Source organism: Solanum pennellii, chromosome 6, assembly GCF_001406875.1.
Source record: "Solanum pennellii chromosome 6, SPENNV200".
Taxonomy (NCBI): domain Eukaryota; kingdom Viridiplantae; phylum Streptophyta; class Magnoliopsida; order Solanales; family Solanaceae; genus Solanum; species Solanum pennellii.
This window is the reverse complement of record NC_028642.1, coordinates 1,489,130-1,505,421: the sequence shown is the minus strand read 5'-3', so window position 1 is coordinate 1,505,421 and position 16,292 is coordinate 1,489,130. Positions and strand designations below refer to the sequence as shown.

Below are 16,292 nucleotides of genomic sequence, written 5' to 3'. Positions count from 1 at the left end.
ATCATTTCATGGTTTTTGTCATCCCATTTGTATATCAAAATATACAAATAGACCGAATCATACAAATACATGCCCTATTTTGTATATCAAAATATACAAATACAGTATCTGTTTGTATACAGAAATATACAAATGCAAGACCCATTTGTATATCGAAATATACAAATGCAGGACCCACTTGTATACCAACATATATACAAATGCAGGACCTATTTATATATCATAATATACAATTGCAGGACTCATTTGTATACCGAATTATACAAATAGACCCAAATACATATTTTTTTATGTATATATACCGAATATACATATTAACATCCTATGAGACGCAATTATACTAAAATATAACCATAATATATAAATATATATTTTTATGTTTACTTAACTTAAAACTTAGGCATGAATTAGGGTTTAAAATTGAACAATGTTCAAAAATTCTAATTATAATTTAAATTAAACACGTCTTATAAAATTTTACGAAATATTAATTTTTACAATTATATAACAAACTTATCATTCTACTTATAAATTAAACTAGATCACCTAAATTTAAGACCAACAAAGTATAGTGTACAAATAGATTAATATTAATTATTTTTAGCTAGCGTTTGGCCATAAATTTTCAAATATTTTTGACAAATATTATTTGAGTGAAAATTTGGGTGAAATTTCACCATGTGTTTGGCCATAGGATTTGGGAAATATATTTCACCTTTTTAGAAAAATATAATTTATACCCATAAGTTTTAAAAACTATTAAAACTAACTATAAGTTTGTATTACAAGTCAATTGGATGTTCGTTACAACAATAACAAATAGTTTCAATCACACTAGAGCAATGTGGTAATTTGGAGCGAGTGCAACAAGTATCATTCCATACATCGTGAAGTAGACGAAGCACATGATTTTATTACCTTGAGTTAATTTTTCATCATTTTCATCAACAATCATATCATTATTTAATATTCACTAAATATTTCATCACTATTTTGGTGTTCACGTAAAAAATTATGTAATACAACACAAACAACTACTAAAAGGGTGTTTTTGTAAAAGATAAAAGTTTGGGGTAAAATTTTAATATTCAAAAGATCCCAAATAATGAGATTTGGCCCAAATACTAGAAAAAACTAGTATTTGGGAATTTGGGATATTTGCCAAAAATGTTTGCCAAATAATGACAAATTGTATGGACAAACATTATTTGCCAAATTTTTCCCCAAATATTATTTGGGAAATCTATGGCCAAACGGGTCCTAAAGATTTGATAAACTTGTATAAGCGGTGATGTCTTAAATCATCACCATTTTAGTACTTTCTAGAACCAGTAAACACAACACACAAAATAAAAAAATAAAAAAAACAGTCAACCTTTTCTCTTTCTCCATTACAAAGAGAGATGCACGTAATCGAAACGCTACCCATTTTTTCTCTGTAAACCCCTCAAAATCTCTAAACCGAGAAAAAAAAATAATCCATAAATACCCCCTCACCTCTTCACTATTGAAACTTCTTCTTCACTCTACACATGAAAATTCTTCTCCATTACTTCTCCATCTTTCCGATCAATCATTTTCACTCATATCTTCTCGTTCAATCGGTAATTTTCTCTATCTCTGCTCTAAATTTTGCTAAATCACGATCTAAGAAGATGTTGAATTTTGCTATGGCGATTCACGGATATGTTGAATTTTGCTGTGGCGATGTTGAATTTATGGCGATTTAATTAGATGTTGAATTTTGTTATTACGATTTATTGAGATTTAGTCGTTGTTGTTGTCATATTAGTCCTACTTTTTTTGTTTTTGGTTATTTGCTTGTGCGAGCTGATGTATGTATTTGGAATTAGTTGCAAACTGCGGTGTTTTATATCTCACGATCCATTGAGATGTTGAGAGTATTTAGTGAGATTTAGTATTTTTTTGCTTGTTTGAGAGCTGCTATGTATTTGGAATTAGTTGCAAACTATGATATTCTGAGATTTAGCGTCGTTTGTACTATGTATTAATCTTACATTTATTTTTTTTTGGATTGTGCGAGCTGCCTTGATTGATGAATGTATTCGGAATTAGTTGCAAACTACTTTATGTTATCACGATCCACTCAGATTAAGTCGTTCCATATGATCATACTTTTTTTTTGCTTGTGGAATTAGTTGCAAACTGTGATATTTTTCTCTCAGGATCCACATCCTGTGTAATCATATCTTAGTTGCGAACTTGATGTTTTATCAGTCAGGATCCATTGGATTTGTGTGAGAAAAAACTTAAATAAGTCATGCTTTTGTGTGTTTGGTGTAAGCGACTTTGCTTGATATATGGTGTTTGGAGTTTGGAATCAATTGCAACTGATAGTTTTATATATATTTGTTGTTGTCACGATCAACTGAGTTGTAAGAATATGCTTTTGTCTTTCAGTGCAAGCTTCTTTGCTTGATATATTGTATTTGGAATAAATTACAAATGACATAAAGTAAATGGTAGTTTTAGGCATTATATTGTTATGTATATGGAATTATTGTACTTTGAGTTTTTGCATTTCTTCTTTGCTTGATATACTGTACTTGGAATAAATTACAGGTGACACAAAGTAAATGCTAGTGTTAGGTATTTATGATGTTATGATATATTGGATTATTTTGCTTTTTTATGTTTCTTCTTTGCTTGATATACTGTATTTGGAATAAGTTACAAACTACACGAATTTATATACTATTGGTATAGTATAGTTATCCTGCATTAGATATATGCATTTCGTGTCTTTTGATTTTGCGTTTTTGAATTGCTTTCTGATTTTTGCTGTTTCAATGGGTGTTCGACGAGCGTTTAGCAGCTTGTTGCACTATATGCTTCCTAGAAAGAGATCGGCAGAAGGCGTGGTAGTTGAAGGTAACAGTAGCAGTTGTGATCCAGAAAGTGCTCTTAAAAAGCATAAAATTAGTTGCGTGATTTCTTCCGGTACCAAAGAGAATAACAGTGGTTGCAGTAGTAACAAGGTCGTAAGTAATAATACAAACGGTAACACTAGCAGCGGTAGTGTTGGTGAACGGTCAGTGACTGAAATGGCTTTTGATGATGGAAATCCACATGATATTGATGAGGATCTCCACAGCAGACAGCTCGCCGTGTATGGCCGTGAAACTATGCGGCGGCTCTTTGCTTCTAACGTTCTTGTCTCGGGAATCCAAGGGCTTGGTGCTGAAATAGGTATTTGTTACTAACTCTTAAAAAGTGTAATGCAATATAAAGTTTTACATAAGTTATGTGTACTTGCACTTGTTAACCGGTGTTGCAATAGCACAACTGTAGATTATATAAGATTGAATACTGGACCTTTTCTGTTGGGTCTTGTCGATCAGGCTATTTTTGGTATTTTCGTGTTTCTTTGCATTTGTGTGATATATGTATTTCCATGTGATTGCAGCAAAGAATCTTATACTTGCTGGTGTGAAGTCTGTGACTCTGCATGATGAAGGAGAAGTGCAGTTGTGGGATTTGTCGAGCAATTTTATTTTCTCAGAGAGTGATGTTGGCATGAATAGAGCGCTTGCTTCTGTTCAAAAGCTACAAGAACTCAACAATGCTGTGGTTGTCTCAAGTTTTACGACAAAATTGACCAAAGAAAAGCTTTCTGATTTCCAGGTAAGGTTTCATCTTTGTGTTTAGCTTTTTCATGGAACAAGTTTGGTTGTTCAACGAAAACTATATGTTCTCACTGATGCATGGTAACTCCTAAGAGATGTGATAGACGTTCTTTGGTGCAAATTAATAATATTGTCTTTGATTTATCAACCAAAAGTTTAAAAGAAGTCCGAGATATGTATGGCGTTTCCGTGCAAAAGGTGGATCCTACTTGTCAAAGAAAAAGGTGTCTGCTGTCGTATATATTTAAGATGCTAGAAGATAAAAAGGTAGAAGTAAGTGTTGATACTCCCTTTATTACAATCACCCTGTCAACTACTAATCCATATTCTCATTAACCATATTTCTATTTCCGCCTGTCCCCAATGAATGGCCCTACTATCTTTGAACAATCTACTCCCTCCGTTTCAAAGTATGTGGTGTTTTAAAATAAGTGGTGTTTCACATAACCTAGAAGTCATTATGATGTTCTTCCAATTCTACCTTTATTTAAATAATAGAAGTCTTACATAACCAAGGAACTATTAGAGAGCTATGTCTTTTTCAAGGTAGTTAATACTGGTAAGTTGGTAAAAGTACATCTCACTTTTAGGAATGTGTAGTTTTCTTAAAGGGACGTGCCCTAGCTAAAAACACAACTTATTTAGGAACGAAGGGAGTAACTAAAAACTATTGGTACTGGCACATATGTATTTTTTTAACTTGACATGTATTATGCATCTTGTAAGAACTACTTTCACAGATACTTATTAGATAATATGAATACCATATTCGTTGTTCAAACGTTCATCTTGGTGCCCTCATGAAAGTCATCCATCCAAGTGAAGTTGGTTGGGATGGGAGGTATGTTTATCTAGTGAGTTATCAGGTCAAATTGTCCGACTAGACTATTATTCACCTCTTGACATTGTATTGTGGTGGATCTCTCTTTGAATTAATAGAAATAGTTGTCTGAATTATGTTCATCATTTCTCTTAGTGAGATGCCTCGCATTTATGGATATTGGTTATTGATCAAAACAAGGCTGAACTTTTCTGAGAGGTGGAAATGATACATGATTGATGTCTGTAGACCCAATGTTTCGAATACAATATGGGAACAATTCAGGAGAGTATTTTATCCTTATGCTGGCCTGAGATGAATTTTTATTGAAGAAACATGGTCAGAGAGGATTCATATTAGCTGACGGTACTTGTTTGGGGTTGACTATTAGTTTGTAATTGTAATTGTTATTGTGGAAGTGGATATGCTCACCTCTTTGGATGTTGTGTTGATTTGCATACGTTCGTGTTGATCTATACTTGAACTGTCAGTATGATTTTTGGCTGGTGCTGCCTGACTATCCAAATAGACTCGTGGATTTTGAGGTAGTATTTCTGTATAAGGAGATATGACTTATTCGGTAGAAACAAGTTCCTTCAACCAGAGAAATCTATATCTGTTGAGACTTTTGGGAATGTAGTTTCTTTTGAGAAGGTAACATTGTGTATATTCATTGAAACCAGTGCTTGGTTTGCACTAAACCATATTTACAGCTTGTCAAAAGTAAGAAAACTAAATCTGAATCCTAACAGGAACCTAGGATATCTATAATGGATTCAGTGTCCTCTAAATACATTTGCTTGCACCAGAAACAAAAAAGCCTGATACAATTTAGTTTGATCTTTTGGAGATCACTATTCTTGCTCTCAAAACATCTAGCATTTCTTTCTTTCCAAACAGTCCACCAAATAAGGCTGGGACAATCTTCCATCTATTTCTATCTGCAGCTCCCACCCCTACTTCTCCCCAACTGTATAAAAGATGCGTGATTCTGTTAGTCATAGCCCAAGCAAAACCCCTGAGACTAATGAAAATCCTCCATAGCTGGGATGTTATTCTGCACTGGAGAAATAGATGATTGACTGTCTCAACCTCTTCCCCACATAAATAGCATCTAGAACACATGGAGAACTTCATTTTCTTGAGATTTTCATGTGTCAAAATTGCTTCTCTTGCAGAAGCCAAGTGAAACATGACACCTTGAAAGGGATTTTAGGTTTCCAAATCTGCTTCCAAGGCCAAAGAGAAGGTTGTTGTCCATCTTGATTTAGCAACTTATATGCAGAGTTTACCTTGAATGTGCCTTTGTTATTTCTGCTCCACCATAATCTATCATGTTTATCCCTTGTTCCTGTAAGAACTTCCAACCTACCAATAAAATCAGTCACGGTCTCGATTTCCCATTCATTGAAATTCCTTCTAAACTGGAAATTCCATCCATGCTGTGTCCAAACCTCAGCTACACTCACTTGTTTATTCACTGCCAAGTCATGCATCTGTGGATAGATACTCTTCAAGATAAAGTTCCCCAACCATTTATCCTCCCAAAATGAAGTCTTGATGCCATTTCCTACCCTGATGCTCTTTGATCTTCAAGAGAGGCCACAAGATTCTGATGGACTTCCATAGGCTTACCCCATTTGGTGTAAGGACCCCCTTTGTCATCCACTTGTTCTCTTCTCCTTATTTTGCTTGAATTACTTTGCCCCAGTATGGTTGAGGCTCTTGAGAATACCTCCATAACCACTTTAGTCTAAGGGCTTTGCTCTACTTTTTCAAATTCCTTACTCCAAGACCCCCATATTTCTTCCCCCAGAGAACCTTGTTCCACTCAACTAAATGTTTGACAGTGGAATCATTTTCCTCTGTCCCTTTCCATAAGAAATCCCTCCTAATTTTGTCTAAGTCTTTGTATCACCCCGTTAGGAATAGGGAAGATGGACATCATGTAAGTAGGTAAGGCATCCAAAACTGAATTAATGAGAGTGACTCTGCCTCCCAAGGAGATATATTGAGATTTCCATCTGGTAAGCTTTTTCTCACACTTTTCAATCACTGGGTTCCAGATGTTCCAAGCCTTTGATTTGGCTCCTAAAAGCATGCCCAGATAAATGGTAGGCAAAGAACCTACTTCCGCTCCCAAAATCCATGACAGTTTATCCATATTAGAAACATTATTAATAGGATACAACTGACTCTTTCTCCAGTTGATATGCAAACCTGAGACTCCTTCAAACAACACCAAAATTGATCTTAAAACCAAAAGTTGTCCCTCATTAGCATTACAAAATATTAAGGTGTCATCTGCATACTGTAAATGAGTGACTTCCATGTTGCCATATGATATTGAGGTTTGAGTTGTGGCTACCTCAATACTCCTGATGCATTCGTTCTCTCCAGCCACATTTATCATGTTATTTAGGCCTTCCATAACAATGATAAAAAGGAAAGGAGATAGGGGATCTCGCTGCCTCAGACCCCTTTGAGCAGGGAAAAAACCTTCTGGTGCACCATTTATAAGGACTGAGAATCTGACAGTAGAGAGGCAATACTTGATCCACCTCCTTCCAAAACCCATACATGCAAACATCTTCAACAAAAACTTCCAGTTCACATGGTCATATGCCTTTTCTATGTCCAGTTTGCACAAAATTCCTGCCTTTCCTTGGGTAATTCTTGAATGAACTACTTCGTTTGCAATTAGAATGGCATCCATTATTTGTCGATTTTTGATGAATGCCATCTGTTGAGCATCCACTAGCTTGTCAACCACTTTCTTCAGCCTTTCAGTCAGCACTTTGGATAACAACTTATATACACTTCTGATGAGGTTGATGGGCCTAAAATCTCTCAGTTCCTTGGCACCATTCTTCTTTGGGATCAAAGCAATGTAGGTGGCATTAAAGCTCTTCTCGAAGATATTGTGAGAATGGAAATTCTTAAAGGTATCCATGATATCCTTCTTCACTACATCCCAACACTTGATAAAAAACCCCATTGTGTAACCATCTGGACAGGAGCTTTGTCCATGGCACACATCTTCAGACATGCTAGTACTTCTTGCTCCTCAAACTCCCTTTGTAGCAGTTCGTTTTCAGCTTCAGTGACCATTGCACAGTTGATTAGGTTGCTGGAAGGTCTTCTATATGATGTTTTTGAGTAAAGCTTCTGATAAAAACCAATAATCTCCCCTTTAATTCTCTCTGGATCCTTCACTGTTTCATCTTGAATTATCAGTTGATCAATGTTGTTGCATCTTTTGTGTGCATTGGCCACTTTGTGGAAATACTTTTGGGAATGTTGTGCGCACCTACTGTCTTAACTCTTAAACATGCTAAATTCTTGCAATTTGTTCTTGTTGAGGAATATCAATTTGCTAAGATTTATAGCATTTGGACTTTTGGGAATGTAATGTGCATTTTATTCACTACCTTAATCATGCCAAATTCTTGCAATTTTTCCTGTTGAAGAATATCAAATTGCTAAGTGTTTAATCTCCTGTTGCAAACTCATTTGAACTTTGGACTGCTAAAAAATTCCAATCTGGCCGTCTGGCTAGATAGTTCCTGCCAAACACTGAATGATATGTTGTTTTAATGCAGGCTGTGGTATTTACTAACACCAGCTTAGAGGACGCACTGGAATTCAATGACTACTGCCACAACCATCAACCCCCTATTGCATTTATCAGAACTGAAGTGAGGGGTCTATTTGGTTATGTCTTCTGTGATTTTGGCCCTGAGTTCACAGTTTTTGATGTAGATGGTGAAGAACCTCATACGGGTATTATTGCATCAATTAGTAATGATAACCCTGCCCTAATTTCGTGTGTGGATGATGAAAGGCTTGAGTTTCAGGACGGGGACCTAGTTGTCTTTTCAGAAGTACAGGGCATGACAGAACTTAATGATGGCAAGCCAAGAAAAATTAGCAGTGCAAGACCTTATTCCTTTACCCTCGATGAAGACACAACGAACTTTGGTCCCTATGAAAGAGGTGGTATTGTTACTCAGGTGAAGCCACCCAAAATTTTGAACTTCAAGACACTGAGGGAATCTATCATGGATCCTGGCGATTTCCTTCTTAGTGATTTTTCAAAGTTTGACCGCCCACCTCTGCTACATTTGGCATTCCAAGCATTAGATAAGTTCAGATCAGATTTGGCACGGTTTCCTCTTGCTGGTTCAGAAGATGATGCTCAGACGCTGATATCTATTGCGACCAATTTAAATGAAAGTAATGGGAATGTCAAACTGGACGATATAAACCCAAAACTTCTACAGAAGTTCTCTTATGGTGCACGTGCCGAACTTAATCCCATGGCTGCTATGTTTGGTGGTATTGTCGGGCAGGAGGTTGTGAAGGCTTGCTCTGGGAAGTTTCATCCACTTTATCAGGTTACAAATGCTGTTACTGTCTTCTGTTGGTTTCTTTTCTATTTGGTTCTTTTTTCTCAGAGGTCCTTCCCCATTCCCCCCTTCCCCACACTAAAGATGGGGGTGGGGTGGAGGAGGCATTACAGTGAACAATTAATTTGGTTGCTTTATTATTTTTTTTGATTTATGCATGAGGGTTTAAAGGACACTGACTTTCTTTAGTTGTCGTTTTTTTGTTATATTTGTTTACAGTTCTTTTACTTTGACTCCCTGGAATCACTTCCAACTGAACCACTTGATGCTAGTGATTTGAAGCCATTAAATACTCGGTATGATGCCCAAATCTCAGTCTTTGGGAAGAAATTCCAGAAGAAACTAGAAGATGCCAAGGTGTTTATGGTGGGATCTGGTGCCCTGGGTTGTGAGTTCCTGAAGAACTTGGCTTTAATGGGAGTTGCATGCACCGAGCAAGGGAAATTAACAGTGACTGATGATGATGTCATTGAGAAGAGTAATCTCAGTAGACAATTTCTCTTCCGTGATTGGAACATCGGCCAGGCAAAATCTACTGTTGCTGCTGCTGCTGCAACATCAATAAATCCCCAGCTCCGGGTTGAAGCTTTGCAGAACCGTGTGGGTCCTGAAACTGAAAATGTGTTTGATGACACTTTCTGGGAGAATCTTAGTGTGGTTATTAACGCACTTGACAATGTCAATGCAAGACTTTATGTCGATCAGAGATGCTTGTACTTTCAGAAGCCACTGCTTGAATCAGGGACCCTTGGAGCCAAATGTAACACTCAGATGGTGATTCCCCATCTGACTGAGAATTATGGTGCATCAAGAGATCCTCCGGAGAAACAAGCACCAATGTGCACTTTGCATTCCTTCCCACATAATATAGATCATTGTTTGACATGGGCACGATCCGAATTTGAGGGTTTGCTTGAGAAGACACCAGCCGAAGTGAACGCTTATCTTTCTAATCCAAACGAATATACATCTGCACAAACAAATGCTGGGGATGCTCAAGCCAGAGACAATTTGGAGCGTATTCTCGAATGTCTAGATCGAGAAAGCTGTGAAACTTTTGAAGATTGCATTGCATGGGCACGTCTCAAGTAAGTACACTACCATTTTGATTTGTCCTTCTGCATATAATATCGTAGCATGGTGTCTTTATTTCTGCTGTTTCTGACCTTTGTTCTTTTCCAGGTTTGAAGAATATTTTGCAAACAGAGTAAAACAATTGATTTTCACATTCCCGGAGGATGCGGTGACCAGCTCTGGAGCCCCTTTTTGGTCAGCCCCCAAGCGCTTCCCTCGCCCCTTGCAGTTCTCTTCTACCGACCCAAGTCATCTCCATTTTATCATGGCTGCATCCATATTGCGTGCTGAAACATTTGGTATACCTATTCCTGATTGGGTTAAGCACCCACAGAAATTGAGTGAAGCAGTGCACAAGGTTATGGTCCCATGTTTTCAACCTAGAAAAGATGCGAAAATTGTGACTGATGAGAAGGCAACCAGTCTCTCTTCATCAGCTTCTATAGATGATGCTGCGGTTATCGATGAACTTATATCAAAGCTGGAGTGCAGTAGGAAGAATTTGCCACCAGGCTTCCGGATGAAACCTATTCAATTTGAGAAGGTCCCATTTTTGTGATGTCCCCCCTCCCTTAAACTCTTAATTAAAAATTTGCATGATGCTTAGATGAATTGTCTCGGTTGCTGATGTTTCATCTGACTGCAGGACGATGACACTAATTACCACATGGATCTTATAGCTGCACTTGCCAACATGAGAGCAAGGAACTACTGTATCCCCGAAGTTGACAAACTGAAAGCTAAGTTTATCGCGGGAAGGATCATCCCAGCAATCGCAACTACTACTGCGATGGCTACAGGTTTGGTTTGCCTTGAGCTGTATAAGGTTCTAGATGGCGGTCACAAACTGGAGGACTACCGGAACACGTTTGCCAACCTTGCTCTACCTCTTTTTTCCATAGCTGAGCCAGTACCACCCAAGATCATCAAACATAATGACCTGAGCTGGACTGTTTGGGATAGGTGGGTCATCAAGGACAATCCTACACTGAGAGAACTAATCCAATGGCTTGCAGACAAAGGACTGAATGCATACAGCATTTCGTGTGGAAGCTGCCTGCTCTTTAACAGCATGTTCCCTCGGCACAAGGAACGGATGGACCAGAAAGTAGTAGATTTGGCGAGGGACGTGGCAAAGATGGAGATACCACCATACCGCCGTCACTTGGATGTTGTTATTGCCTGTGATGACGACAACGACGAAGACGTTGATATTCCTCTGGTGTCTGTATACTTCCGTTGAATTTTCTTGGTAATGAATTCCAGTATTGGTTTCGAAGTTCAGGATCATACATCTTGTATGCACTATCCTCCAGTCTCTATGTTCTAATAATATAAGATACACGGCAAGATTCTTTTCCATAGCAACTTTGATTCTTACTATGTCCATTGATGGTGCCTCGCTATATTTTGAACCTGCTTTCGTTTTGTATGTATATTCTGCATTTTGTCAATTCAGTTACTTGTCAAGATTACGGGGTCATCACGAGAATGGCCTGAGAGGTGAGTGTTCTAAAAATTTTGTCCTTGTTTACCTCATGGATGAAAATTCAAATCGTCCAACTTTTGATCTTGAATGTCTGTCCATGAAACGGTGGGGGTCACTTGGGTGTAAAGTATGTTCAATTAATCATCCTCGGCCATGCATAGCTTCTTTCTTGGTCAGTCGCTATCTTCTTTGATTCATGATATGATTTGAAAATATTTTTGAATGTGATATTATTATGATACAATAAAGAGATAAGTAATTCTTGAACGATCAAATGCAGGGGAGAATAAACTCAGTGTCGATGTGATTGAGAAGTAATGTTACATGACTCAGTAATGGATCAAAAAGAAATGTGAACCCTAGTTATACGGCCAATTATATAAAATTTGCATTTTCAACTTGAATTTTAGGGAGTGAGTAGACATAGCTATTTTGAATTTTTTTATGAATAATTTAAGCTTGTTATAAATTCAATCGGAGAAAATATAAAGAGAAAGAAGAGCAAAAACATGAGGAAGTCTATATATTCTTCAATGTTAACAAACATATTTATAGGCCGACAAATTGGAGCTTCGTGCTGATAACGTGTCAAGGTGCACGAAATGAGATTTGTCAAGTGTAAGAACACTTGTTTTCTTAGAAGATATTTAAATACCAACACTTACAAACATATGTTAAATATGATCCATAGACATACATATTTTACAATAAAACTTTTTAAATAAAAATTATATATTCAAACAAATATTATTTGGCTAAACGAGCACATCTAGTTTTGTTAGAAAATTAGCTCACGACTCCTTTGTTTTTGATCTTGTGAACTTTGGACTAAAACTGTCCATTTTTAAAAAATAAGGGATGTTTTACCTACTAACATAAGGGAAAAACTGCTACTTCCTCCGTCCGGAATTATTTATCATGTTATGCTTATTAAAATTAATTAATTTTTAAAAATAAATTATATCACATCAATTTGATATTTCAAATAAAAAGTTAGACATTTTAAAACTATATAAAAAGTATAACAAATTTTAATTTTTTGCATATTAATATAATAAAAAAATATATCTTAAAATGTTAATAAAAATTTTATAATTTAATTTTAAAAATAGAAATTACTAACGATACCGGACCGACGGAGTATAAGACAAGGACTATCTCAGTCTCTTTTTCTCAAATTTCACAAAGCGAACTTGTTATTCAGACGAAAACATCTTCAGCTGCCATGGCGACTGTACGAATGATTGGTAAAATCTTACTGCCCTTCTATTTTCCGGGTCAATTTCTCGTAATCAGAAGTAAATTTTTGATGTTCTATCTAATTAAATTTTTGTATTCGAGCAGATATAGCCGTCAATTTTACTGGTAAGTAAGCAGCAAAATGCAATAAGTATTTCCAAGATTCAATTTTTTTGTGTTCATTCTAAGTTTTGAAGAAACCCCAACAATTCAGACAGCATGTTCAAAGGGATATACAATGGAAAACAGTATCATATGGGTGACATTCAAGCTGTGTTGAAAAGGGCGTGGAGTGCTGGAGTTGAAAGAATAATAGTAAAAACCCTTCACACTTACTCTTCTTTTGTTATTTACTGGTTTTGCTTGAATGGGTTTCGAGTGAGTCATAGAAGCAGCCACTAATGATTGCTTGCATTAGGGTACGTAGACTGTCTATTTCACACCCTTCAGGGTGCAACCCTTTACCGAACTCTGCTAATGCGGGATGCTTAGTGTACCGAACTGTCCTTTTTGTTTGAATTTTGTTGCGGTGAAGACGATGATACAATGTGGAGCTTTTTGAAGGATCTTACAATGCTTTTTTACCAAGTTTTGGTTTTCTTCTATCTTGTTGTAATATTCCGCATTTTATATCAAATCTGACTTGCAATTCTGATGTGTTGAAAATCCAAATGATTCACCCCTTGAAGTGTACTAAAAGATGGACTACTCCATTGTAAAATCATGTTTCTTAAATAATTACGATACGATCGTGGGTTCGAGCTGTGGAACAGTTTTTTTGTTTGTTTATAGAAAAGCAAGGTAAGGCTGCGTGGAATAGACCCTTGTGATTTGGGTGATAAAGAATTTGTTCAATTAGCTTATACTCGTACCAAAATGATCCTTTTTTAATTAATTATCGGACTTGTTCTACAGCAAGAACGAGAACTACTACTCAATAGTTGGAATCAATCAAATACTTGAAGACTAGGTTCTCTAGCAACAAGAGTTCTCTACATATCTTACTAGCGCACAGACCAAGATACATCTATTTCTTCCACTTGTAACTTAAACAATACCCTTGGAATGACCCTTCCAACTGATAGAGTCCCTTTTGTAGTCGTCCAAAACAATGTTGCTTAGCATTTGAAATAGACCTATCCTTTCCATTTCCCAATCATATATATCCCTTCTCAAACTCAAAGTCCAGCCTGTGATATACAGAATTCTGCAATTGTCCCATTGTGACATGTTGATAGATAATAAAAAACCAAGAAATGATCTTTTAGTGGGATGTGTTAATCTGATTTTCCTTCCATTTACAAGAGTAAACCCCATATTTGTCTCGAACTTGTTCCAAAGCCCTCTAATTTGTTCCCATACCCCGATGCCATGAGGCATTATAGACACTTTGGCGTGCCATGGATTGTCCAGAGAACTTTTCCAGTAAAATTCTCCTCCAAAGTGCATTATCCTCCATGTTAAATCTCCAATGCCACTTGCGGCTTTCAGTATTACATTTTTAATTCCTAGATTCCCCTTCCTGTTATCTTTGGTGACTGTTTTCCAGCTTACAAGACAAATAGGTTTCGTTAGTTGATTAGCTTGCCCAAAAAAAAAAATCTCTCGTTAATTTGTCCATGTGCTTCAACACTGAAGAAAGAGCTGAAAAAAGAGACATTGTATAGGTGGGTAGTGCACCAAGAACACTGCTAATTATATTGTGGTTCTACCACCCAAGGAGAGATATTGTCTCGTCCAATTTGCCCACCTCTTTTCCATCTTCTCAAGGACGTCATTTCAAATTTTGACCGATTTGTGTTTGTCTCCCAATGGTAAACCCAAATATTTTTTATGCTAAGTCTGCATGCTTCCAACAGATTGTAACCCTTTCGATATAGTTACCATCATGTGATTCTAGGCCTACCTTGTCTCCTTCAATCATCATGGTTTCACATCTATGAATCGCTCTGTATGGAGGTTGACATAGGACATGACTAAACTATCTCAAGTGACCTTCTGTCATTTTATCCTCTTATATGTGCTACATGTACCTTCTACATGATGTGATCATACTTATCTTGTCGAATCTGGTATGATCGCACATCCATATCAGCATCTTCATTTTTGCAACACTCACCTTATGGATATGTTGGACCTTGGAGGCTCAACATTCACTCCCATTAACAATTCTTAAACAAAAATCATTCAACTCCCATATTTTACATTTATGGTCTTACAGCCATTCTATGAACTTGCCTTTCACTTGTTCTACTGAAGATCATAATTTGGTTAGAATTTTCCTTCCAGGTAACTGGTGGCTCTCTCGAAGAATCAAAGGAAGCTCTTGCCATTGCTGAAACAGATGGTTGTCCATATGTCTTTATTTAGCTGATTTACTCTGACTATTTTTATTCTTTTGCAGCAAGTTGGCTTCTCAAATATATTGGCATGTCTGACCTTGAGAACTAACTCTTTTTTTGCAGCAAGACTTTTCTGTACTGTGGGAGTGCACCCGACAAGATGCAAAGTGGGTTTCACTCTTGTTGTTTTGTAATGACCTACAGAAAAAACCCTACCCATTCATATATGTTGGATGCTTTGTCATTTCTTCTTCCATTCTCAATCAGGAATTTGAAGACAGTGGGGATCCAGAAAAACATTTGCAGGATCTTTTGACATTGGCTAAAGAGGGAAAAGAAAAAGGAAAAGTATGTTCAATTTTTCTGTATATAAGGTTATGGAATCATTGAACTACACCTTCTTAGTGAATGCCCTGTTCAAATTAGCAACTTTTGAGAAACTTTAATACTATACTTCTTAATGTGTGAACTACGAGCAGTTTAAGCTCCTGGGTTAACTGATCTTATGTTTCAATTGCTCCGAACTTTTTCGAAAGGATTTGTTCCTATAATGACACTAGTATATCCAAAAGAATACTGAATCATTTGCACACTTTTTAAGATGTGATATTTTTAGCAATTTAAGCTCATCCTTTAACTGCTTTGAGGTTTCATTGACTCCAAATCAAGGAAGAAAAATTTTTTCCCCAAAAAGAGCTTAGAAGATTTTAAGAATTTTACAAGCTCTAACATTTGGAGATCTACTTTTTGGGCTAACTTCCTACATTGTGCTAGGAAGACGGCAAACAAACATTGAGCTCTGTAAGTAGTTTATAATGACAAAAGATTTGTTTATAAGATGCACATCTGTAATGCATTCTAATGATATAGCAAGTCGCCCATCATGTGATTCATTCCTTTTCTCTCGTGAATATACACTTCTGCATAAATCTTTTCTTTATTGGCTAGCAAGTTTTTTGGATCTATTTTAATTGTGACTATATATTCTTGGTGCCTAAAAAATAACTGTAGCTTATCTTCATTTACTTGCTTTGCTAACGACAAAATTCATTTCAAACAAGGTGGTTGCGATTGGCGAATGTGGGTTGGACTATGATAGACTTCACTTTTGTCCATCTGACATTCAGAAGAAGTATGTATCTGCTTGAAATCACCCACCCCAATGAGTTCTTCCTTCACAATTTACAACACTCTTGTTCTCTCACAACCCCCAAGCAAAAGCAAGTGGCGAAGCTGTGTTGCTCAATCCCCGCACGACTCCCCCCCCCCCCC

At 36.7% G+C, this 16,292-nt stretch overlaps 2 protein-coding genes across 3 annotated transcripts in view; both read left to right on the top strand.

The window, feature by feature from the left end:
• The first annotated feature begins 1,345 nt into the window (after window positions 1-1,345).
• On the top strand, window positions 1,346-11,420 carry LOC107022994 (ubiquitin-activating enzyme E1 1). 2 transcript variants are annotated; one of them, XM_015223557.2, is made up of 7 exons: window positions 1,346-1,604; window positions 2,837-3,210; window positions 3,428-3,645; window positions 8,070-8,864; window positions 9,096-9,964; window positions 10,059-10,494; window positions 10,597-11,420. In XM_015223557.2, the coding sequence occupies exons 2-7, from the start codon at window positions 2,850-2,852 to the stop codon at window positions 11,191-11,193; spliced, it is 3,276 nt and encodes a 1,091-aa protein (XP_015079043.1). In that variant the 5' UTR covers window positions 1,346-1,604; window positions 2,837-2,849; the 3' UTR covers window positions 11,194-11,420. The 2 variants fall into 2 exon arrangements, with proteins under 2 accessions (XP_015079043.1, XP_015079044.1); XM_015223558.2 differs by having other exon boundaries at window positions 2,834-3,210; window positions 10,597-11,408.
• Window positions 11,421-12,546: 1,126 nt separating this feature from the next.
• Window positions 12,547-16,292, top strand: part of LOC107022993 (putative deoxyribonuclease TATDN1) — an 8,229-nt gene continuing 4,483 nt past the window's right edge. Inside the window, exons 1-7 of the mRNA XM_015223556.2 lie at window positions 12,547-12,686; window positions 12,784-12,804; window positions 12,893-12,993; window positions 14,968-15,025; window positions 15,144-15,187; window positions 15,288-15,368; window positions 16,082-16,152. Of these exons, the coding sequence (XP_015079042.1) occupies window positions 12,665-12,686; window positions 12,784-12,804; window positions 12,893-12,993; window positions 14,968-15,025; window positions 15,144-15,187; window positions 15,288-15,368; window positions 16,082-16,152 (398 nt within the window). The 5' untranslated portion in view covers window positions 12,547-12,664. The remainder of the gene's footprint in view (window positions 12,687-12,783; window positions 12,805-12,892; window positions 12,994-14,967; window positions 15,026-15,143; window positions 15,188-15,287; window positions 15,369-16,081; window positions 16,153-16,292) is intronic.

What these genes read in the sequence shown, in the direction of transcription:
- LOC107022994 (XM_015223557.2), top strand. Translation starts at nt 2,850, where the DNA reads ATGCTTCCTAGAAAGAGATCGGCAGAAGGCGTGGTAGTTGAAGGTAAC. An exon ending in ATTGCATGGGCACGTCTCAA is followed by an intron (nt 9,965 to 10,058) that starts GTAAGTACACTA and finishes GTTCTTTTCCAG; the next exon opens with GTTTGAAGAATATTTTGCAA. An exon ending in AACCTATTCAATTTGAGAAG is followed by an intron (nt 10,495 to 10,596) that starts GTCCCATTTTTG and finishes ATCTGACTGCAG; the next exon opens with GACGATGACACTAATTACCA.